Source organism: Myotis myotis, unplaced genomic scaffold (assembly GCF_014108235.1).
Source record: "Myotis myotis isolate mMyoMyo1 unplaced genomic scaffold, mMyoMyo1.p scaffold_m19_p_19, whole genome shotgun sequence".
Lineage (NCBI taxonomy): Eukaryota > Metazoa > Chordata > Mammalia > Chiroptera > Vespertilionidae > Myotis > Myotis myotis.
The window spans coordinates 37,894,147-37,916,524 of NW_023416323.1; the positions used below are offsets into that span (position 1 = coordinate 37,894,147).

Consider the following 22,378-nt stretch of genomic DNA (forward strand, 5'->3'; position numbering starts at 1 on the left):
TCACCCCCACTTGCAGCCGCCTGCCTGTCTGCCCCCAGCCCTGTGCCTGCTGGGCTTCAGGGCCTGAGGGCAGCAGGAGAGCTGGGCCCCACCCCCAGAGCGGCGCGGGGCGGGCACCACGCACGCAGGGACGGGAAGGCGGGCTCTGCACGGGAAAGACCAGCCTCGCCCTCAGACAACCCGAGTGGTGGGCAGGGCGGCCAGTCACAGGAACCCTTCGGACCCCAGCAGGCGTGCCCCCTGCACCAGGCGGCCCCCAGGACCAACCTGGGCTGGGCACGGGACGCGTGTCGTGTGGGTGCGCCAGGCGGAGGCTTGGGCACGGACACAGCACACCACACTCACGCTAGAAAGAGCTGGCACTTTTATTAACGGAGGTGACTAATACACACGTGACGGCAGCCAATAAATTATGACAACCACTAGAGATTTATTAAACCCACAAGTCACTCTAGTTACAAAATTACAGTTAACTTGGGGTGGGCGGAGGTGGCGGGATGGGGAGGTGGGACAGCTGGCACCTAAGGTAGAGGTTTGGGAAGGGGGGGGAGGGGGCAGGGGCGGGAGCAGCAGTGGGGGAGGCCTGGGGGGCAGTGGGGGCTGGGGCAGAACCACGAGGGGCAGAAAGCCCAGGAGGGAAGGGCCTGGCCGGTGGGGAGGCAGTGGGGATTGGGGGTGGGGTGGGAGAAGGGGCTACAGGAGCAGAGGTGTGTGGAGCTGCTGAGCAAGGGGTGTCCTCGCCCTGGTGGTCTCAGTGCATGGGGTGGGGGGTGAAACCTTTCCTTCCAGAGGGACCCTCTGACCAAGAGGGCCATGGATCTAGGACTTGGGGGTGGGTGGGGGGAAGGAGGGTGCTTCCTGCTTCTGCTGACAAGGGCCTTCATCTGCTGGGGTGGGACCTGCCTGGAGCCCCAGGACCCCCCGGAGGGAGGGCCCCCCGAAGGGAAGGCCCCCCCGGCCGCACTGGGGGTCGGGGAGCCTGACCACCATCCCACAGCGGCACCCAGAGCGGTGCTCTCTGCTCAGGGCGGGGGCAGAGCCCACCCATCCTCAGACCACAGTCCACAGGCTCCGCAGGGCCACCTGCCCCTCCGCCAGGCCAGACAGCCTCAGGGACCTCGCAGTTCTCTGTACAGGACTAAGCACAGGACCACCCACAGCACGTCACTCACAACATCTCCCCCTCCCCCGGCGACGGAGCCAACACTCAGGTCACCTCCAGCTGTTACGGGCCGTCGGTGACAACCCGGCGACGCGGAGGACAGCGAGGGGATTTCGCCCCGGACACCCTCCCCTCCAGGACTTGCCCTGCACAGACAAGGACACCCTGGTCAGGCCCGGAGGGTCAGAGCACGCAAGCCATGGAGCAGCACATCCGGGAGGGAAAGGCAGCCTGGGATGAAGGCCATGAATGAAGGCCCAGGCGACCAGCTCCTCCTGATGCTGCCGCCGGGGAGGGCGGGGACGGGAGGGCTCTGACCGCTGTGCTGCGAGGGGGCGGCCGGGAGGGGAGCCCTGGGCCTGGAGAGCCGGTGACTTCCACCTCTGGGACGATGGTGGGGCTCGGCCAGCATCCCCCTTTTTGTCGATTGCTTTTGAGTCTGGGGTCCCAGGGCAGAGGTAGGGGCACAGCTGGCCGCACCCAGGGTGACGATGTCGGGAAATAACTATGTGTCTTTCATGTTGGGCAAAATGGCTTCACTGGCCTGGTAGCCTGTGACGGGACATTGAGTCTTTGGCTCCAGGGGCCTGTCCTCTGCCCGGCCCCGGCGGCTGTGCAGGAGCAGCACGAGGGGAAGGACACCCGGTGGACTTGGGTGGGAGGTGGCTCCTGCAGGCCGGCTGCCCTGGGATTTCCCAGAAAACTGGGCGACAGCGAGAGAGCCGAGCCAGGGATGGGCTCAGCCAGGGCCCCCGTTCCTGCAGGCACTTGGCACGAGGGACGGCGCTGTGCATCTGCCAGGCACCACCCAGAACCGGGGGCCTGCCCAGAGCTGCTGGCAGTCAGGGGGCAACCCTGGGGGTCCCGGGGTGGCTGGAAGGGCAGAGGCTCGAGGAGGGAGCCGGAACCCTCTCAAGGCGCTCTTCCCATGGGCACACAGGGGCTGCCTGGGCTGCGGGCCGCTGGCATCAGCCAACTGAAGTGCCGATTCCGGAGGCCAGCCCAGGCCTGGGTCGCCGGAGGTTCCCCACCCATGCCTACCGAAGCCCCTCCAGAGGTCCGGGGACTCTCTTGGGGGAGGAGATAGATGGGAGAGCCAGCCTGGGCCCCTGCCAGTGCACACTGCAGGGTGGCGGTCCCGACACCTGCCCTCCTCTGCCCCAGGGGCTGGCGGGACACCAAGAGGGAGGGAAGCTGGGGACTGGCCTCAGGGGCTGGGTCCACCCCCTCCCGTCTCCACCCTGCACAGCCTCCACCCAGCCCCTGCCGGCTTGAGTCGAATTCGCTGTAACTTCAGAAGGAAAAGCACAGCTACGAACACCCGGAGCAGCCGCCTGAGACGCGGGGACGGGGAAGGCGATGGGTCACCCGGGCCTGCAAGGACGGGCGTGAGGCCCCATCGCCGTCGACACGCGCTACCTCCCCTCGGCATCCCCACCGCCCACCTCTTCCCTGGCCGCTGTCCAGGCACCGCGGGACTCCAGCCCTCCCACCGTCCACCACATGCCTTTGCAGTCAGTCAGTCTCAGAACCAGAACCTTTTCCAGACCCACGAGGAGTCCCGGATGAGGGCTCCCCAAGGGTGTGCATGGAAGGAGGGCCCGGAGAAGGAAGGGCTTGCACCCCAGGGCTGAGATCCAAGGGGGGCGGGGGGAGGAGGAGGCGCTCACCCAGGCCTGAGCCCTCGGACCCACGCACAGCAGGCCCGGTCCCGGCCTGGCTTTTGATGACGGAGCTGCCCGGACTAGAAAGACCCCAGGAAAAGATGAGCGATGGTTCCCACTGCCCCTCCCCTTCCAGCGCCCCGCCCCACAGCTGCCCCTGCCACCTGCACAACCCTGGCACTTCCAGTCTGAGTCACCATGTGCAGGGGTTGCCCAACCGGGGCCCCGACGGCGGCCCTGGCTCCCTCCTGAGGAAAAAGCACTTGGCAAGGGAGCTGCAGGCAGGCAGGCAGGGGTGGCCCGCCCCAGGCATGTCGCGGGTACTCGGACCCTGCCCAGCCCGTGTCACCATGTGCTCTGATGTCCGGGCGGCCGTGGGTGGTCCCTCCCCCTTCGGTGCCAGCCGCCGGGCTTGCTGGTGCAGAGTCTGAGAGGCCTGAGCTCTGGTTCCCGGGGGTGGGGGGCACGGGCCGGGTGGGGTGGCGGGCGGGAGGCCAGGCCGGGGCTCAGTAGAGGCCACAGCCCCGCAGGTTTTTGGCGATGATGACGTCCGTCACGGCGTCAAAGACAAACTGGATGTTGTTGGTGTCGGTGGCGCAGGTGATGTGGGTGTAGATCTCCTTGTGGGCTGACTTGTTCTTGCTCTCGTACTGGGCCTGGATGTAGGCCACGGCTTCCGTGAAGGCGCTGGGGCCTGCGGGAGAAGGCGGGAGGAAGGGGACGGGTGAGGCGAGCCCACTACCGGGGCCTCCCGGTGACAACCGAAGCAGAAACCCGACGCGGGGAGGGAAACGCAACCGCTCAGCTGCAGACCCTGCAGGCGGGTCCTCTCTTGTCCGTGACCCCCCAGCGCAGGCCCTGGTGGGTAGAAACTGTGGTGCCGGTGAGCCACCTTGGTCTCCTTCTCCTCACCCTCGCCTCTCTCAGGCTCACCATCCGGCCCCCGACTTGCTACCTCCCTCGGGGTGTGCACATCGCTCTGCTCCTGGGGGAGCCCAGGCAGAGGGTTTCCAGGAGAGCAGGCCTCCTCAGTGCCAAGCCAGCCTTGGTGCCCGACCCACCCCGCCTGCTCCCGCTGCCTCCCAGGCCACAGCGGAGGTCAGCCAGGGCAGGATCCCCGCACCCCCAACTTATAGCTAAGAGGGGCTGGCTGGGGGTGTGGGGCTGCTGAGTCCCACCCACTTCTGGCTGCAGGGGGGTGCCTTTGGTTTTGTGTTGGCTTCTCTGTGGTTGAGTCCGGCGCACCCTCAGGGCGCACACGGGGAGGCTGAGTTCCGGATGGGGGCCTGCTCCCCCGGGCGCCCAGTGGCCAGGCTCCTGCGTCCCTACCTGTGTATTCGGGGAAGCAAATGGTCAGCGGGGACTTCTTGATCTTCTCCTCGAACAGGTCCTTCTTGTTGAGAAACAGGATGATGGACGTGTCCGTGAACCACTTGTTGTTGCAGATACTGTCGAAGAGCTTCAGGGACTCATGCATGCGGTTCTGCAACAGAGCGGAGAGGCGGGTGAGCGCCGGTGCGCGGGCCGACCCACCGCGGCCACCACACAGCGGGACAAGCCGAGGAAATGCCCGCCGACGTGGCGGGACGCACCACCGAGGGACGGAGACAGGAGGACCCACAAGGACAAGCGGGTGCGGTCCCCGCCTCATTCTACACGCAGGCAGGTTGGAGTGGAGCCGGGCGAGCGGGGAGGGGAACGCTGCCCCAGCCCTCTTCCCCCAGAGGGCCGACCCGGCTGGGGCAGCGAGGTCTCCAGCTCATGGAGAGGACATGCACCATGCACTCGGGGCAGGGCCACACCACTATCCAACACGTCTACACGGAACTGTGGGCCATGCAGATCCCTCTACCGGGGCCTCATTCCGATTGGCCAGCGGGGGTGGGGGGGCACGCATTCAGTTGGGGCACATTAACCGAGGACGAAGAGGTCCTCGAATTAATCCAGAGTTGGAAGCAGACACAAGGGGACAGACAGCGCCTGGGGGGTGATCTTGCTGTGGCCTTGGTGTGGGTGGAGACTGGGTTGGGTGGCTGGGCCATGGCTGGGTCATGGCTGGGCAGGAGGCTCGGCTCTGGGTGAGCTGCTTAACCCAGCAAAACAGAAGAAAACAGAGAGGAAGATAAAAGCCCAGCAGAAAACATGAGAGAAAGAGAGGGGGGAAAAAACCCTGAAAAATTGGTTCAACCAGTAACAGGGCCGGGAAGTCAACGCAGGTCCAGCCCGGGGCCCCTGTGCAGGCTCAGAGGCCATGGCCACCGAGGGACCGCGGACTGCGTGGCTGGAGGTGGACGCGAGGGGGGGAGGACCAGCCTGAGCCCAGCGGCTGGAGAGGGTGAGAGGCGAGAGTGGGCGGGGCAGGCATCACAGCAAAGTCACCCGCGGTGCCCCGGGGACCTGCTGCTTTCAACTCTTAGCTGGTGGTTGCACTGGAGGGAGGTGCTTCATACCTGCCCGGCTTGGAGGGTCTCTCAGAATCTGCTCATGATTTGGCCTTGGTTTGGCAAATTAGGGCCCTGTAGGTGGTGGTGCCGGCGGTGGTGGTGACGTTGTGGCAGGCTGAGGCCCAGTGCCCCCGAGGCCACTGGGGTACGAGGGCAGGATGAGACCCCGGGCTCCCGGGTGCGGTGGACGCGGTGGCTGGGCGGTGGGCAGTGGGCGGTGGGCGGCAGCCACCAGCTCCAGGAGCCACCTCCGGGCACCTGTCCCGGGCAGTCCAGACTCTCGCCTCAGGCCAGGGAGGGACCGGTGGGGCTGGTCAGGGCAGAGTCCGTAGCCCACAACTTGTCCTTCAGCCACACTCCCGGACAGAGGAGCACGATCGTTGTTATGCGCTGCGTGGAGTCCCGAGTGCAGGCTGCTCTTCACAGCCGCGCCAGGCTGAGTGCCCACCGTCACCCTTTGAAGGAGCAGGGCGTCGGGCGGCTGCCTCATGACACAGTGGCAGGGCCAGCGCTGGACCCTGGGCCATGTCTGTCCGGTTCCCAGCCACCCAGTGTAGCCACGCATCCTGGACACACGGTCGTCAGCTTAGTTCTGTAGCAACGGCGTTGCTCTCGCTGCTGTGGGCGATGAGCCGCCTTCGTGGGCTGCTGTCCAGTTCTAAAGCCCATTCCTGCCCCAGAGGGGGCGCTGCTCTTTCCTGGGCGGTCCAGCTGCCTGCTTTGGGGAGGAAGGGCCCCAGGAGGAGCCTGTCCCCAGCCTGGGCCCACCTGCCTCGGCTTCCCCAAGGTCCTCCGCTCCAGCCCCGGTGAAGAAGGCAGGGCACACGGGGAGGAGGGGAGGTGAGTGAGAGGGACAGGAAAGGCAGGAAGGAGGAGGAGCATGGAAGGAAAGCACCCAGGACACTGCCCAGCTCAGCAGCAAGGGCTGGTGAGGAGTTTGCAGACGGCTGGCCAGGCTGGACAGGGCAGGCAGACGGGAAAGGCTGCCCGAGCTTGGGGCCTGGCATCTGCCCAGCCCCTTGGTTCACGGGGACCGGAGGGCCATGGAGCTTCTGCCCCGTGGCTGCCAGACCCACCCAGACATCCCTCTGCGCCTGCCCTGCTGCAGAGGTGCAGGAGAGCCCTGCCCGTGACCTGCGGCCTGGCACTTGGGTTGGAGCTGTCCATAGGCCTGGCCGGCAGGTCCTAGGGGAGAGGCCCGTTCAGGGAGAAAAGCCGTCCCCCCAGCCACTCTCCAGCCCTTCACTTTCTTGGAAACACACGGCCCTGCTTCCCACTCCCGGTGCCACAGGGAGAGGTGAGCCGAGTGGATGGAGCTCAGACCACAGGGGTGGCCACTCAGACCGTGAACGGCGGCTTGGAAAGCACAGCGGACCAAGGGGACAGTGACACAGGGGCCGGGGCAGCCCTGTGCGCACAGGCATCGAGAGGGCAGCCAGGAGCCATCCTGGGCTGTGGTGCGGCCAGAGAGTCGGGTCCAAGCACAACATGGGGTGCACGTCTCTCCCCCGCCCACCCCCCACGCCGGAGATGCCACAACCTGCCGCGGTCACTCATGAAGACGGCGCCACCAGAAAGAGCTGCACGGCTGAGGCCCCAGACGCCTCCCCCAGGACAAGGCAGGGCTGGGGGGCTTTGCTGAACCCCAACTCAGGGGTGCAGCTGGGCCTGAAGGAGGAAGGGCACAGTGGACACGCCAGCCTGTGGTGCGAGTCCGGGCCACCCACCTGGGCAGCGGCTTCGGCCCCCATCTGCCAAAAGCCCCATGGTGTGTCGGTCCCTCAGGACGGCGGCTGCTTCTCCCAATAGCACTGCACCCCGCAGCCCCCACCCCGCGGCCCGTCAGACCTTCACTGCAGCCGGGGGACCAGCAGGCAGGACTGATGAGGAAACTGACCCAGAGAGGATAGGCCCCCCGCATGACGCAGGCCTCCCTCCAACCTCAGTGCTGCCCGAGAGGCTCGGGGCTTAGGGCCTGTGTGTGCTGCAGACAGGAGCTGACCAATGCCAAGGGCGTGACCCCACAGCCCAGGAGCCCCACTCCTAGGAGGTGCTGTGGGCTTGTCTCGGCGCCCTCGGGGTGGGCCACACCAGCACCCGGCTTCCCTGGCAGGCTGTGCGAGCAGGCCCCCCGCCCTGTGGACTGGAGAACAGACGGGGACTCTCAGTGGACCCCCAGGTCAGGACAACCACCAACTCGGCGCGGCCGTGCCGTGAACCTTCACCTGGACGCTCTAGTCCATCGCCAGTGACCCCACAGGTAGGTACTACTCCCCCCCCCCCCCGCCCCCCGCTTTGGCAGGTAACAGTAACCGAGGTGGAGAGGGTGCTGCCTGCATTCGGCAGCAAACCAGGACTAGGACCAGAGCGACTGAGCGACCCCCGCTGAGGCCAGATGGCCACCCTGAGGCCCCAGATGGGACACGACGCACATTAGAGGCAGGAACCTGGGCTGGTCTCCTCCAGAGGTGCCCGCCGCCCACCCCGCAGGCCTCTCCGGGGAGCAGCCCAGCCAACCTCAGGGACAGCTGTCAGGCCTAAGAACCGCTGTTTCCGTCTCACGCACATTCTTGCCGGACCCCCCCCCCCCCCCCCCCGATTCTTCTAGGACTGGCTTGCTCTGGGCCTGGCCTGCTGCCCTCAGACTCTGCCCTATTTACTGGAGAGGCACTTACTGCCTGAGACCCAGAGTCGGGGGGCGGGGGAGGACACCCACGGCCCCCGCCCAAGCTGCCGGCCTGTGGCTGCCTTTTCTGTACCGGCGTCACCAGACATTCCCCCAACCACGGGAACCTCAGCCGCTATGGAGCTGCGTGGACCACCACCGTGGTCTCGCCTCAGCGGCCACGCCTGGTGGGCATGGGCCACTCATTATGGTCTTGCCCCATTGCGCTCACACCTGGCGGGCACAGGCCACTCACCGTGGTCTCGTCTTCGTGGAGCACCTGGTCATAGCCGCTGAGCGCGACACAGAAGATGATGGCCGTGACGTCCTCGAAGCAGTGGATCCACTTCTTGCGTTCAGACCGTTGGCCCCCGACGTCAAACAGCCTGCGGGGAGACAGGGAAGCTGGGGTGGTGGGCGGTGGGGCCCAGGCAGGTGGGAGGGGGTGCCCGGTCAAGCTCTGGGGCCGGAGGAGGAGGAGGGGCTGGCACCTGCCCCCGAGCAGCCCCAGGAGCCCCGCTCCTGGTGCTCAAAGACCGACACAGCCGTTCAGGGGGTGGGGCGGCCTTCACTGCGGTCTGTCCCACCCCCGGGCTGTGCTTGCACTCAGGGAGTCCAACACCTGCCCTCCTAAGGGTGCGCCTCACCTGGCCAGGACACAGGCTTCTACCTGTGTCTCACCTGCTCCACCCGACACCCAGGAATCAGACCTATAGGCATGTGGGGCAGGACAGGGGCTCCCAGGCCTCAGTGTGTGAGGTCACCCCAGGTGGCAATGCCACCTCCCGCCAGTGTCTGAGAAGTCCAGCCGCACACCTCGGGCTCCCGTGCCGAGGCGCTCAGAGCCGCTGTGTTCTGCTCTTGGGGAGAGCCTTGCTCCTCCCAGGCCTCAGTTTCCCCAGATGTGCTGGGAGGTGGGTCAGCGGATCCCTAAGCCCCTTCCAGCTGAGATTACGTGGGTCCTTGGGGGTCTCACGGCTATTGTTTGGGCTTACCCATGGCTCACCCCCACCCCTCCCCACAAGGTGTCCTGGGAGGTGACCCACCTTCTCCCCCCCTGCCAGAGGTCACCAGGGACGGGCTTCCCTCCCCGTGCCTCAGAGCCCCACTCTAGGACCCCTCTTCCGGGAAGTCCTCCTGCTGACCCCGCCCTGAACTTGGTGGGAAACAGACCTACAGACAGGTCCCTTCTCCTAGCTACCTGCCTGTCCCCACGCGAGAGCTCCAGAGGCAGGCCGCTATCTGGGGCTGAGGCTGAGGGGTTGGCACTGCCCATGGCCCGGCGCCCTGGTTGGGGCTCGCAAGTCCCCCGGGCCCCACCTGAAGTGAAGGTTCTTGAATGTGAAGTGGGTTTCTACGATGCCGGTGGTTTTGACCCTGGTTCGGAGGATGTCTTGCTCGGTGGGCTGGTAGTCGCTGGCCCCGATCCGATCCAGGCTGTCCAGGTAGCTGGGGACGGCAACACACAGGGGACCGTGGGGCAGGCTGTAGGCACAGCTCGGGGCTTGCTGGGCCACCCTCTTTAGAACCCGGTCCCCCCCAGGGCCCCTCGAAGGCCACGGAGGGGATGATGGCACCACCTTGTCCAGGGCCAGGGGTGGGGGTGGGAGGGTGGCCGCACATCCTCGAAGAGCCTCTAATTCAGACCACGAGGGCCTCTGTGCACGGCTCCAGGGACGCTCAGACGAGACCAGACTCTCCAATGAGGCTAACGGGCTTATGATGCTGCTCTGTCGTTGCTTCGTGACAAAACAATAATGGCCAACACCTGGCCTCTGTTCTTCACGTGTGACCAAGTGGCATCTTTAATTTCCAAGCTAAATGTACTCTTCTACAGATTACAGAGCTGAGGGTCAATGAAGGTCAGCACCTTGCCCGGCCGGGAGCTGGGCCTTGAACCTGGACATCTGGCCCCAGAGTCCACACTCGAGTCTCTGTAGTGTTTCCAAGAGGCCCCGAGCATCTGCCCGCCCTGCTATACCTGCTGCGAGTTTACCCAGGGGTCCGTGGAAAGGGAGGGTCTAGGTCACAGAGGGGGCAGTGGCTGGCCTGCCTGGGACCAGGTCTTCCGCATCATGCCCCCCACTTCTGGAGACGGACCAGGCCTTTGCACCCCACCCGCCCAGGCCGAGCACCTGGAAGGCTTTGGGGTCTGTAGGGGTTAGGTTTGAACCCAAAGCCAGGATGGGATCTGGGAAATCAGGATTGGGCTCCCCCAGGGCCAGCCAGGCATCCACTCCTGGTGCCTGGGGGCAGGAGCCGCACACAGCCCACGGGGGGAGGATCCCCAAGTGTCTGGGGCGGGGATGACGTGGGTTCTGGGGGCACGTGGAGGGGCTGAGCTTCAGCGGCACTGGCCCTGGGCCCTGCTGGCTGTCCCAGTGGCTCTGGCCTCAGCCCCACCCAAGCCCTACCCTCCACGCGGTCCCTGTCCCACCAGCGGCCGCCCTCCTGCCCGGGTCACTCACTATTTGGCAGAGTCGTTGAGCTGATACTCCCGAGAGCGGTTGAAGCACTCCTGGATCCCCGAGTCGCCCCAGAGGCGCACCATGGCGGACAGCAGCTCCGGAGAGAAGGGCTCGGTGTCCTCCATCCGACTCACCACGTCGCACACCATCTTGGCGTCAGCCTGCGAGGAGACGGGTGGGGCTGTGAGGCTCGGTGGGGACAGGAAGTCTGGCCGGGCACCTGCCAGGGCACCGGGACAATGCTCAGCCCCAGGCCTGAGCAGGAGAAGCGGGCCACTATCTGAACACCTTCCCCTCCCCCCACCCCCTGCCTCTGGATATGGGCACAGTCTGCTTTCCTAGGCCCTCGGGGACCAGTGTCGCCATGCCAGCCTTCGGGGACTCCCAGAGCTGGCACAGCTCTGGGGCTTCTGTGGGCAGGAGGGAGTGGGCAGGGCTCTATTCTACACCTTCCAATACCTCCAAGCAGTCCTGCTTTCATTCATTTTGAAGACTGGCATTTTGCAAAGTTTTTTTTGGGGGGGAAATGTCAATGTTTTTGGCTAACAATTTTCTACTTTTTGGGAAAAAAATATTTTTATTGATTTCAGAGAGGAAGGGAGAGGGAGGGATAGAAATAACAATGATGAGAGAGAATCATTGATCAGCTGCCTCCTGCACGCCCCACACTGGGGATCCAGCCTACAATCCGGGCATGTGCCTTGACCGGGAATCGAACTGTGACCGCACTCACAGGTGGTCAGTGCAGAGCTGGGACTCAGACCAGGAGCCTGACTCCAAGGCTGGCCTCTGTGATCAGACCCACAGATGCTGGGGGTCGCCACCGACTACAGCACCTCGGACGGCAAACGATGCCAGGTGGAGGAGTCCACACCCAGGGTGACACGCATTACCAGAAAGATCCATGCTCCCCAGAGCCTCCGGAAATGACCTTTCAAATAAACGCCTTGTCTGGGGGCCGGCTTCTCGAGGAACCCAAAGCCGGACAAGGTGGCCACCTGAGCCCAGGCCCTGTCCACCGAGTCTGCACACATTTCTCTGGGTGACGGGACCACGCTCAGAGCACTCTCCGGACCCCAAAGCAGGGAGCCTGCTGCCTGCCTCGTGGCTGGAGGGCATGGTGAGACAGAGCCCCCGGAGGTGGCTGGGAGTGGGGTGCGCTAGGCCCTAACCTCATGGGCCCCCCAGAATCCTGGTCTAATTCATGGGCACAACAGTTACTACTAGACTCTCAAGGCCTTTCAACCCCCTGCCTTCCGACGGCGCCAGAGGAGAGCCAGACTCCCCAGCCTGTGGCCCGTGGCTCAGGAAGGGAGTGGGAGGGGCTGGCAATTCTCACGTGTCCTCTGGGGAGGGAGAGACACAGAGGAAACGAGGTCAGCACCTGGGAGATGTGTGGCCCACAAAAGATTCTGTGCAAAAGGCATGTGGACTCAAGTCTTCTGGGGAGACTTCCAGAATCAAAAGCTCTGTCCATGCCTTCTGTCTGCTGCCGAAGGTCAGTGAGGAAGTCCTGGCAGCTGGGTCCCCTCTGTACACTTGCCCTGGGAAGGAAGCTGCTGATGGCCTGGAGGCCGGCAGGCCAGGCCCACAATGCTAGCCCAGAGCCAGGCCCCCAGCTCCCAGCCCCCCGATCCCTGGGCCACCCTCTGCTGGCCTCCTGGCCTCCCAGGTTTCCAGGTTGGAGATGAGTTTCTTCAGCATCTGAGCATCCCTGGGGCATCCACCTGGACAGCCTGCCCGTGGGGCCTGGGCCCTGGGTGCCCTAGGCAGGCAGAGGCTCGGGGAGGCGGGGGTGACGGGGCGGGGGTGCCTCCGCCTAGGGCTAAAACCAGTGCTGGGGCCTATGAGTTAGGGGCCCACATGCTGCTGCTGCTCCCAGGCGGCCGGGTGACTTGGGGAAGTCTCAGTCCTCTCCCGGCTCTCAGAGTGCCTGCCCGTCTGTGGAATGTGGAACGCAGCCGGTGGACCCGGCCAGACCTTCCCACACTTCCTCCTTCGGGCCTGCCGCCAAGGTTTCTGCCCGGTCTGTGAGAAGGGACTCAGGGCCTAAGGGTGGGCAGGGCAGGCGACTTCCTGCTGGGTGAGGGACACAATCCAATCTGAGCACCCAGAGCCTCATGACACCTCGCAGGGAGGCTACAGGGAGGGTGTGCTCTATAATCGCCTCCACCCTTGGACTCACCCCTGTGTTTGTCCCTCCGTGTGTGACCTGCCCGCCCTTCCCAGAGACGTGGTCACACCGGGAAGTGGATGGGGCAAGTGGTGACCAGGGGATGCTGGCATCAGCCCAGCTGAGCCACTAGCCATGAGGGCCACACGCTTGCCATTCACTGCCCGGGACTCGGAGGTGTCCAGGTGTACGCATCATCTAGACTGGGATGCCTAACGTCACCTCTAACACTCAGGTCTTCAACCACTTCCCTTCTTTTCAGGGCAACACGGACTTTTCAATAAACATCAGCAGCAAAGGGCGAACGTTTAATAAAGGGCCTTTGCCCTCCCGAGAGATGAGATGTCAAAAACGTGGGGAAGTGAATGGGAATGTTCACGCAGGTGACCCGGGTTCAAATCCCGGCTCTGCTGCCTTTTAGCTGCGCGACCTTGGACAGGCCACTTGACCTCTCTGGGCCCCTGCTCTCGTTCGTTCCCACCTCCCCGGGTTGTCTGTGCCGTGGAGACAGGCGAAGGATGGGACACAGCTTTGCAGCACAAAGAGCCCTGCAAATGTTAGTTATTATGAGCAAAGATGAAGTCCCTCAGACACAAACAACAGGCTGAAGGAAATGGGCCTGCTTTGTACAGGACGTCAGGCAAGCATGATCCTCTTGATAACAATAATCACAGTAATTATAATAATAACCCCTTCCATTGGAGGAGCTGCGATGGGCCTTTCAGAGTTTTCCGTCCATCTCTAATCTTTTAGGCCAAGAGAACGTACACACACACACACAGACACACACAGGCCTCTGGTTGCAGGAAAAGCCTCCATCCACCCGCCCCGCCCTGTGTGCTGCAGTTGTCGTGGCTCCCACCAGGGGGCAGGAGCGCACAGGCCAAGGGGAGAGGGAGCCAGAGCTGGACAAGCAAAGCACCAGCGACCAGGCAGGGCAGGGCCCGTGGGCATAGCTGCCTTCCTTGGCCTACAGACTGTTCCTCAAGGGGAAGCGGCAGAGAGACCCGGCAGGCACGGCGATTCCAGCAGGTGGAGAATGGCAGTGGTGGGAGCATTCTGGGCATTTAGCAACTGCCAGACCCATGCCCCCCAGGCCGCGACATCTGTCCTTGTTAGTGGCAATGATTGGGGCACTGCAGGCATTTAATGCTTGGAGACCAGGCTCTTTCTTCCCTTGGGCTCAGGGGTCTTAGTTGCAGCAAGCTGTCAGATCGCAGCGTCTATGGGGCGAGGGGAGCTGGGGACCTCCTAGATCAGCGGTTCTCAACCTGTGGGTCGCCAACCTGTGGGTCGCGACCCCTTTGGGGGTCGAACGACCCTTTCCCGGGGGTCGCCTAAGACCACCGGAAAACACATATATCATTACATACTGTTTTTGTGATTAATCACTATGCTTTCATTATGTTCAATTTGTCACAGTGGAAATACATCCTGCCTATCAGATATTTACATGACGATTCAGCACAGTAGCAACATTACAGTGATGAAGTAGCCACGAAAATAATTTTATGGTTGGGGGTCACCACAACATGAGGAACTGTATGAAAGGGGCGCGGCATTAGGAAGGTTGAGAACCACTGTCCTAGATCTGCCACTTGCCTTAGGGGAGGGAGCCTTCCTGGTCCCCCGGAAAGACCCTGCAGCAGAACCAAGGATTTGGTGCTCTTTCCCATCTTGTCTCCTTTCAAACCTGCCCGTCCTTCTCCATCCATCCATCCATCCATCCATCCACATAGCCCGGTAACACCTAGCTAGGATGCATCTCTTTTGAACATCATGCATCTACCCACGTAGCCATCGGCTACCCTTGTTCAGCCATCCACTCACTTCCACACCCGCCCATCTCCTTACCTTCCTTCTGTCCTTCCCCAGCATCTGCCTATCCATTCATTATTCATGTGTGCACCACTTCTTTCCTTCCTCCCATCTCTAGCCACCCACCTATCCATCCACCAATGTACTCATTTATCCACTGCATACCGCCTACTGAGGAGGGGGGTCTTGACCTTCAGAACATTCATAGTGGTTGAGAAACGATGGCCCCCAATTGCCTGGGCGATGAGGGGGAGCCGGGGGCTCTGGCTTGCTTAGGAGATTTGTTGTCATGGTGACTCCTGGTCTCCTAGCTGCCACCTCCTCTGGAAAGGGAGCTGGAAGGTGAGCGCTCAGCCCCAAGGCCAGCAGGGCAGAAGGGAGGAAGGAGAGAGGGAGGGACCCCCCACACCCCCTGGCTGTCCACCTGTCCCAGCAGTCCAGTGGCTAAGTGGACATTTTGTCCTCCAGGGAGGCGGGCAGGACAACTGTTCCTGGGAACCCCGAAACCCAATCCCCCTGCCTTTTGAGCTGAAAGGGACTGGAGCTGCCTCCTCCCAATTCTGGGAGGAAGGGAGCAGCCGCCTCCCAAGAGGCCCTGTTTCTATAGGGGCAGACCGGGTGGGGGGGTGCCTGGGACAGCCCAGGTCAGAGCTCTGCCCCGTGAGTGCCCCCAGGAGGGCCCAGGCTGGACAAAAGCTCACTTTCCAAGGACAAGGCCACTGCCTCAATTAGCTGTCCTCCCAGGAGCAGCTTCACTGATCCCCTAAAAGGCACAGCAGGTTCTGAGGCTGCGCCCCCTGTGGCCCCCAGGCCTTTGCTCCAGCCCAACCCCATTGTGCCCAAGGCCACCGAGTCCCCCTCCCTACTCCCGTGCTGCTCCTGCAACTCCCTCTGCCCGGCCAGCAGCAGGCAGTGCCTTTGAAGTCGGGTCTTCTGTTCCAACTGCAAACTTTCCAACTGCTCAGAACCAAAATTAGAGAGGCCGCACACTCAGCTCACAATGTAAAATGCCACCCAGGCCTCCCCCTCCCCCAGGGCCATCCTAATGAGCCGGAGCCAGGCTTTATGTTTTCTGAATCGCAAGGTGATCTCTCTAGGACCTTTCCCTCCTTGCAGTTATTTGTACCCTCAGCAGAAGGTGGAGGGGACGACTTGAGGCGAATGTGGGGGTCTGCAGGCAGCTCAGCCCGCCGGCCATGGGGGCTAGCTGCCCCTGGCTCTGCGGCCGCACACACACACACACACACACACACACACACACACACACACGGTGTAAGGGGACTTGGGGAGGCAGCGGTGAGGTCGGTTGGGGGTTCTCTCCTCCATTTCATTCAACACAACACGTTCTGGGCCTCTCCTCCTTGGGGAGCCTGGATGTGCCTGGCCAGCACCCCAACTTCCCTCCCCAGCCCACTGGCTAGGCAGCTCCTGCCCACTTCCTCACTCAGCTTGGTACTGTCTCCCGGCCCAGACTGTTGGCTGCCCTGCCCTGGTGGCTGAGGGCCAGGGGGACCCCGAATGAACACCCCTGAATCATGACAGGGAGGTTTCCACTTCTCTTTCAAGGACTCTGACGGATGGTGGGAGGGAAAGTCCCAGCTTGGTACCACCCAGTCTCTGACTCCCCTAAAGGCTTGCGAATCATCCCTTTTGACAAAGAGGGAGCAGGAGGCTGAGGACCGGTCTCCCCTGGCCTGCGTGGCATTTTGAATGTGCTGACCCGCAACCCCAACTCTGTCCTCCGTGACTAGGTCGGGGAAGGTCCCTGTCATGGGCTGGATTGTGACACCCCCCGCCCCCCAATCCATATGCTGAAGCCCTAATCGCCAGGACCTCAGAATGTGGCTGTATTTGGAAAGAGCGCGCCTTGAAAGAGGTAATTAAGTTAAAAGGAGGTCAGTGGGGTGGGCCCTAACCCATTCTGACTGGTGTTTTCATAAGAGGAGATCAGGACACGGGCAGAGGGGAGACCACGTGAGGACAAGGGGAGCCAGCCATCCACGAGGCGAGGAGACGGGCCTCAGAAGAAACTAACCCTGCGGACACCCTGGTCTCGGACTCTGGCCTGCAGAACTGGGAGAAAATAAATTTCTGCTGTTCAAGGTCCCCCCTCCCCGCCCCTGGCCCCTACCACAGTCCTTTGTTATGGCAGCCTTGTGAACCAATACATAATCCAGCCCCCAGATGGGCCTCTCCTTGCGACTGAGAATGGGGGTGGGGGTTCCCCCTCCATCATCTCCAACTCCTACCTCCCCTTGAACTTCATCCTGAGGCTCCTTGCCCTCACTGGCCACCTGCCAGCTCCCCTGCTCCCTTTCCAGGCTTTGCACATTCTCGACAAGCTCATTTCCACCCCAGGGCCTTTGCACTGGCTCCTCTTGCCACCAAAAACCTCTGGGGGACAGGCTCCTTATTTTTCCAGTCTCCGTTTACATATAACCCCTGAGAGAAAGTTTTCCCCGGCAGCACCCCTCCCCCAGCTAACCCAGGTGCCTCCTGTTCTCCCCACGCCAGCTTTCTGTGCTTTACTAGCACTTCTCCCGAGGTGTAATTCGATGTTTGTTTCCTCGTAGGGGATTTCTCTCCCTCGGGGAGACTGTGAGCGGCATCAGGGCGGATCACTCACGGGGAGACTGTGAGCGGCATCAGGGCGGATCACTCACGAGAGCGCTGAGACGCCCCAGGCGTGAACAGCACCAGGAAGCTGTCCCGGGGGCCCCAGAGCGATGGAGAGGAAGGCGTTGGCTCTGTCCCATGGAGGGAGCGGTGTCCTCGATGGCGCCTACCATGGCCGCCGCATGCTGACACAAGCACACGCGAGGAACACATGTGCGGGGCGGTCGGCGAAATTCTGGAACCGCGTCACGCACGGGTCGGGCCGTTCGCGGGGGAGAGGGGCTTTGTTTTATGATCTAATTTCAAACCCTCCAATATTCCTTTCCAGAATTTGTCTGGTTTGGAGTGTCATCAATGAACATGGAAGAAAGGACGTGAGCTGCAGGAAAGTGGAGAATGTCTGCCCTCATCACAAAAGCAAGGAGCTTAGAAACTGGCTTTTGAGCCCAACTCTGTAATTATGTCCACAGGGGCTCTTCCTCCCCGCAGGGGGTAGGAGGAACCAGTCTTCTCCTAAAAAAAAGACATTTTTATTGGTTTCAGAGAGGAAGGGAGAGGGAGAGAGAGAGAAACATCAAAGATGAGAGAGAATCATGGATCGGCTGCTTCCTGCACGCCCCCTACTGGGGATCGAATCCACGACCAGGGTACGTGCTCTGACTGGGAATGGAACCTTGGCCTCCTGGTTCCTAGGTGAATGCTCAACCACTGAGCCACACTGGCCAGGCAGTCTTCTTGTTACAAATGGTGGACATGAGAGCCAGCCCCTGCTGTTCAGTTCAGTGCATCTAATATAGACCTTATTTGGAACAATAAAGAAAAAAAATTCCATTAATAAAAAATCAGTGTCTCCCTGGGCCCACTGAACAAGTGGTGAGCGATGTCCCCAGGGTGCCGCTTGAAGAGGGACCAGGGACCCGCCTGCCTTGGGGGGGGTGGGGGCACAGGGCCTGGGCAGCCCTGGGGACAAGACTGGCGTTTGGGGCAAGGACTGCAGCAGGGAGTGAGGAGGACACAGGTCCAGCACGGTGGGCAAAGCCCCCAAGAATCAAGCGAGGGGGAGACAGGGGGCTCTGGGATAAGGGAGGCACGGAGTGTGGCTGTCGCCACCTGGTCGGGGACCTGTTTCCAGGTGTCTCCCCTGGACTCTGAGCACCTACATCAGGCTCCCTCTTGTATCAGATCCACCACCCGCAGGGCACAGAGCAGGTGCCAGCGACACAGCTGGCTTCAGCCTCTGACCAGCGGCAGCGGCTGCCCGGGGGCCGGCTGCACCCAGGAGTCTCCGAGGCCGGGCCAGTGTGGTCACCCAGCCGCCGCAATGCCGGGACAAGGGCGGGTGGTCCGTAGCAGCAGACGAGCCACAGCTGTGTCTCTCTTTGGATGTGCTCATCTCTGAGGTCGCTGTCAACCATCACACCTGGTGACATTGCCACCAGCGTGCAGATGCTAAAACCTCCGACAGTCACGAGGGGCGCTCCTGCTCCAGAAGGGGAGGTCTCTACCCAAGGTCTCGCCACCTAAGGTGCCGACTCAGGCTCTGCCTCCGCCAGGTGGGTCTTCCCGACCTTCCCCGGGTCAGGTCTACGGAGAAAACGATGGCACCTGTATGCACCTTCAGCAAAGGGGGGAGGGGCTTCGGGGGCACACCTGCTGAGTAAGCAAGCGTCTGCTCTGGGCCGGCTGTGCACCTGCCCCGCACCTGGCTCTCCCCTGCGTCCCACATTGGGCTCCGAATGGCACTAGTTAGTTGCTGAATGGGCTCCCGTGTGTCTGTCTTGAAAACCAGCCTGTGATCACTCTGTGTGGGGCAGCGGCTATGTCTTCCCTAGGGCATCCCGCCCCAGCCAGGGCGGCGGGGGGAGGAGGGGTGTGTGTGTGTGTGACACACCAGAGGCGGGGGAGGGGGGTGACATCACGTGAAACTGTCCAGAAGTAGCAGAATGAGTGGTCGAAGGCCGCCTACAACTCCCGGTGCCCTTCTCCACTGACCCCATGTGGACTGACCCCGGACGTCCTGTCTCAGGCCGGGGCGTTCCAGAGGTGGTACCCCGATGGGTGTGTGCTGGGCGCCCCTCACAGCATTTTTCCTATCCTCCCAGAAACATTTGAGGTGGAGTTATTTATAGACAGAAAAAGATGTTTTTCCATGATTCATTCGATGAACTCAAAAGCAGCTGTTTTTAATAATTTGGGACATGTCAGAAGCGGGAAATGTCGGGGCAGGCCATGCACATAAAGTTGAGGACACAGGTGGGGCGAGGACTCGACACACGGTGATGATATCAGTAACGTAGTGGTGGGAGGCTGGCGGGGCTGGCTGTGCCCGGGGCGCCTCTGAGCAGCAGCCAGCACGTGACCCGTCACCGCAGGGCAAGGCTGACCAGGGAAAGAGGCTGACTTACCCCGAGTGTTATGGGAAGCCATGGAGGCTTCAAGGAGAGGGGAAAGGCCTGACCAGCGTGGCTCAGTGCTTGAGCATCGACCTATGAACCAGGAGGTCACGGTTCGATTCCCAGTCAGGGCACAGGCCCGGGTTGCAGGCTCGATCCCCAGTGTGGGGCGTGCAGGAGGCAGCCGATCCATGATTCTCTCTCATCATCGATGCTTCTCTCTCTCTCTCCTTCTCCCTTCTTCTCTGAAATCAATAAAAATATATTTTAAAAAAATAAAGGAGAGAAGAAATGACATTCTGTTTTTGAAGCTCGCCCTGACTGCCGTGGGTGCGGGAGAGCGGAAGAGAAAGGGGCTCCAGGGCACCCCCAGGAGGCTGGTGCGGGCAACAGGTGAGAGGCATTGGCGGTTTGGGATGGGAGGTCGGAGCCGGAAAGGCCCTGAGAAATAACGCCACCTAAGCTCTCTCCGAGGTGGGCCATCCTAGATTTTGGTCTTGGCTCTGCCACGAACTATCTGTGTCGCCTGTCCAAACCTTAGCACTCGCATCTGATCAATAGTCCCCACTTCCTCCCGGTGCTGGGCTGTGAGGATTAGAGGAGGTAATATACGCAATACTGTCATGTCAGCACGTGGTGAGCAGTCAGTAGATGTCAGCTGTTCCTATGCCACACGGCTGGCCCAGGGTGAGCGGGCGTCCGGTGGCCACCCGTTTCCTGCCCCCGTTTAAGTCATTGGCCTGCCGTGACCACTCTCTGCCTCTTCTAGTTTACTTGTTAGTCTGTTTCTCTTCTCGATGCTGTCAGTTCTACGAGGCTCACTCCTCTCAGCGGCTTCCGCTAGCAGCTTCCGTGCCTGGCACTCCCCATGCCAATTTCGTTAGTAATATTCTGATATAAATATAAATACAAACATAGATATAAATATGCCTCCCACACCCAGGCTTCCGTGATCAGAGGGAGGCTTTCCGAAATCATGCAGGGAGTTATTCGAGATCCTGAGTCCATAGCTTATTGGAAAAAGTGATTCAGAGACAAGAAAGGGAAAAAGGAAGGGCTGGGAGACACCCCGGAAGAAAGGAGAGGCGGGCCTTTGGGGGGTGGGAGGAGCTGACTGGGGAGGGTGCATGGTATATGCTGGGCAATAGCAGCTCCTCAGTCACTGCCACATCACACCAGGCCCTTCCTGAAAAGGCCTCTAGTGGAGAGAATTCGAAGCAGCTGATTGGAGGAAGCAGGCCCAGGGCCCCACCTCCCCAGCGAGGATTTGCTCCCATTTCACCCTCCAGTAAGGAGCCCTCAAAGCTTTCCTTCTCCAGCACTGGGGGCTGCCCCTGGAGCATGAAAGTGAGTGTCCAACTGGGCTTTGGGCTCCGGCCTTGCTGGGGCCGCTGACCTGCCTTTGGAGTCAGGCAGGCCTGGGGCTGGGTCCTGGCTCTGCCATCTACCAGCTGTGTACCCCAGGGCAAGTCACTCAACCTTTCTGAGTCTCAGTTTCCTCATCTGTAAAATGGGTACAATCCTATTCTTACTGAGCTCACAGGGAAAAGGCAAGCTTTGCCAAGCTTCAGTCCTTTCTGTCCTGCTTTCGCGACCTCTGCCTAATCCGTGTAAGACCCCTGGCCTCATGCGTGTCATATGTTTCTTTTATGTGACTCAGGAAACAATCCACCTCCTACCCTGGGTCTTGTTCCACTATCTGGCCCATCATGAGCTGGGTGGGCTGCATGCTTGTTTCCTGGCTTCGTAGGAACATAAACGCATCCCTCTCGTAAGGAAGAATGTCCCCAAGGGTAACAGCAGCAGCACGGAGCCTGGCCTGCGTGTGCTCCATACGTGGGGAGCTGTTACTTCCCCTCTGTCATCGCTGTCACCCAGAAGTGCAGGAGGGCGGGAGTGACAGTGGAGTCTCTCCAGGCACTTGCTTCAGGAGCCCTCCCCCGGTGTGGGGCGCCAGTCCCCTTCCTGCCAAGGCCTGGACCCCAGCCTGGGTCCCTCCCTCCCCTCTCTTCGCACACCACCTCATGTTGGCACATATGACAGAATCGTCCTGCACAAAGAGAACTTATTATTATTATTATTTTTTAATTATCTAGTTCTCCATAAAGGAGGGAATCCGCGGGGCCCAGCCCCTCTGCACACGTTTTCCCATCTTCACGACTCCCTCTCCTCCAACTTAGCAAAACCTGTAAGAAGGGGTACAGTACTCCATCCAGCATTGCCTGGTTACTTGTCAATTCGGCTCAGATGACCAACCCCGAATTTCCCAATGCAACTCCACCAGGAAGATGTAACTGTCATAAAAAAAAAAAAGAATAGGAAACAACCCAAATTCAAAACTTATAAAATGCTCACCCACAAAAACAAACACACTAGCAAACAAGCTGATCAAACAAAGCGGGTGTGAGTGTCGGGGCCTCTGTTTGCAGAGGAAACGGGCTTGGGTAGGGCTCATAAGTCCCAGGTCCAAGTCCAAGTCCAGAATTGGCACTCTCCAGCGGCGTGACCTCCGGCTGGGCAGGGCCCGTGACCTCTGAACTGGGGGTCAAGGTGGGCCCGTTGGGGAGGCTGCTGTGTGGGTGTTTCCTGGAGAGAGGGGTCACCCTTGACTGAGCTGGGAGGCAGGTGGACTTTATCTGATCCCACCCTGGGCACAGGGATCCCCGGTCCGCCCCAAAGGGCTGTTTTCTCAATTAGGTGACGGCTAATTCCCACTGGGAGATGCTTCTCCCTCCACAGGCATCGGTACTTTAAGCCGGATTCCTAGAGACGGGAAAGCCTTTCACACACACAGGGCTCCATCCCCAACTGGGGGGTTTAGGCCTGGGGACACACTGTGAGGGGGACCCAGCACCACCCTTGGGTATTATGCCCCTCGTAGGAGGAGTTCTGGGGTGGCGACAGCTCCCAAAGAACCGGGGTTGTCTCATTTTATTCCGAGAGAAGAAACATGGGTCCCAGAACCAAATCAGACT

The 22,378-nt window shown here is 61.3% G+C and overlaps 1 protein-coding gene across 2 annotated transcripts in view; it reads right to left on the reverse strand.

The window, feature by feature from the left end:
* The window catches only part of GNAO1 (G protein subunit alpha o1), a 115,473-nt gene that overhangs the window by 8,565 nt on the left and 84,530 nt on the right, over positions 1–22,378 (reverse strand). Inside the window, exons 4-8 of one of the 2 annotated variants that reach the window (XM_036346287.1) lie at positions 10,404–10,564; positions 9,256–9,384; positions 8,192–8,321; positions 4,156–4,309; positions 656–3,520 (exon numbers count right to left, since the gene is read on the reverse strand). In XM_036346287.1, the coding sequence (XP_036202180.1) occupies positions 3,333–3,520; positions 4,156–4,309; positions 8,192–8,321; positions 9,256–9,384; positions 10,404–10,564 (762 nt within the window). In that variant the 3' untranslated portion in view covers positions 656–3,332. Of the gene's footprint in view, positions 1–655; positions 3,521–4,155; positions 4,310–8,191; positions 8,322–9,255; positions 9,385–10,403; positions 10,565–22,378 lie in introns of those variants that run through there. The other variant, XM_036346286.1, reaches the window with a different exon arrangement.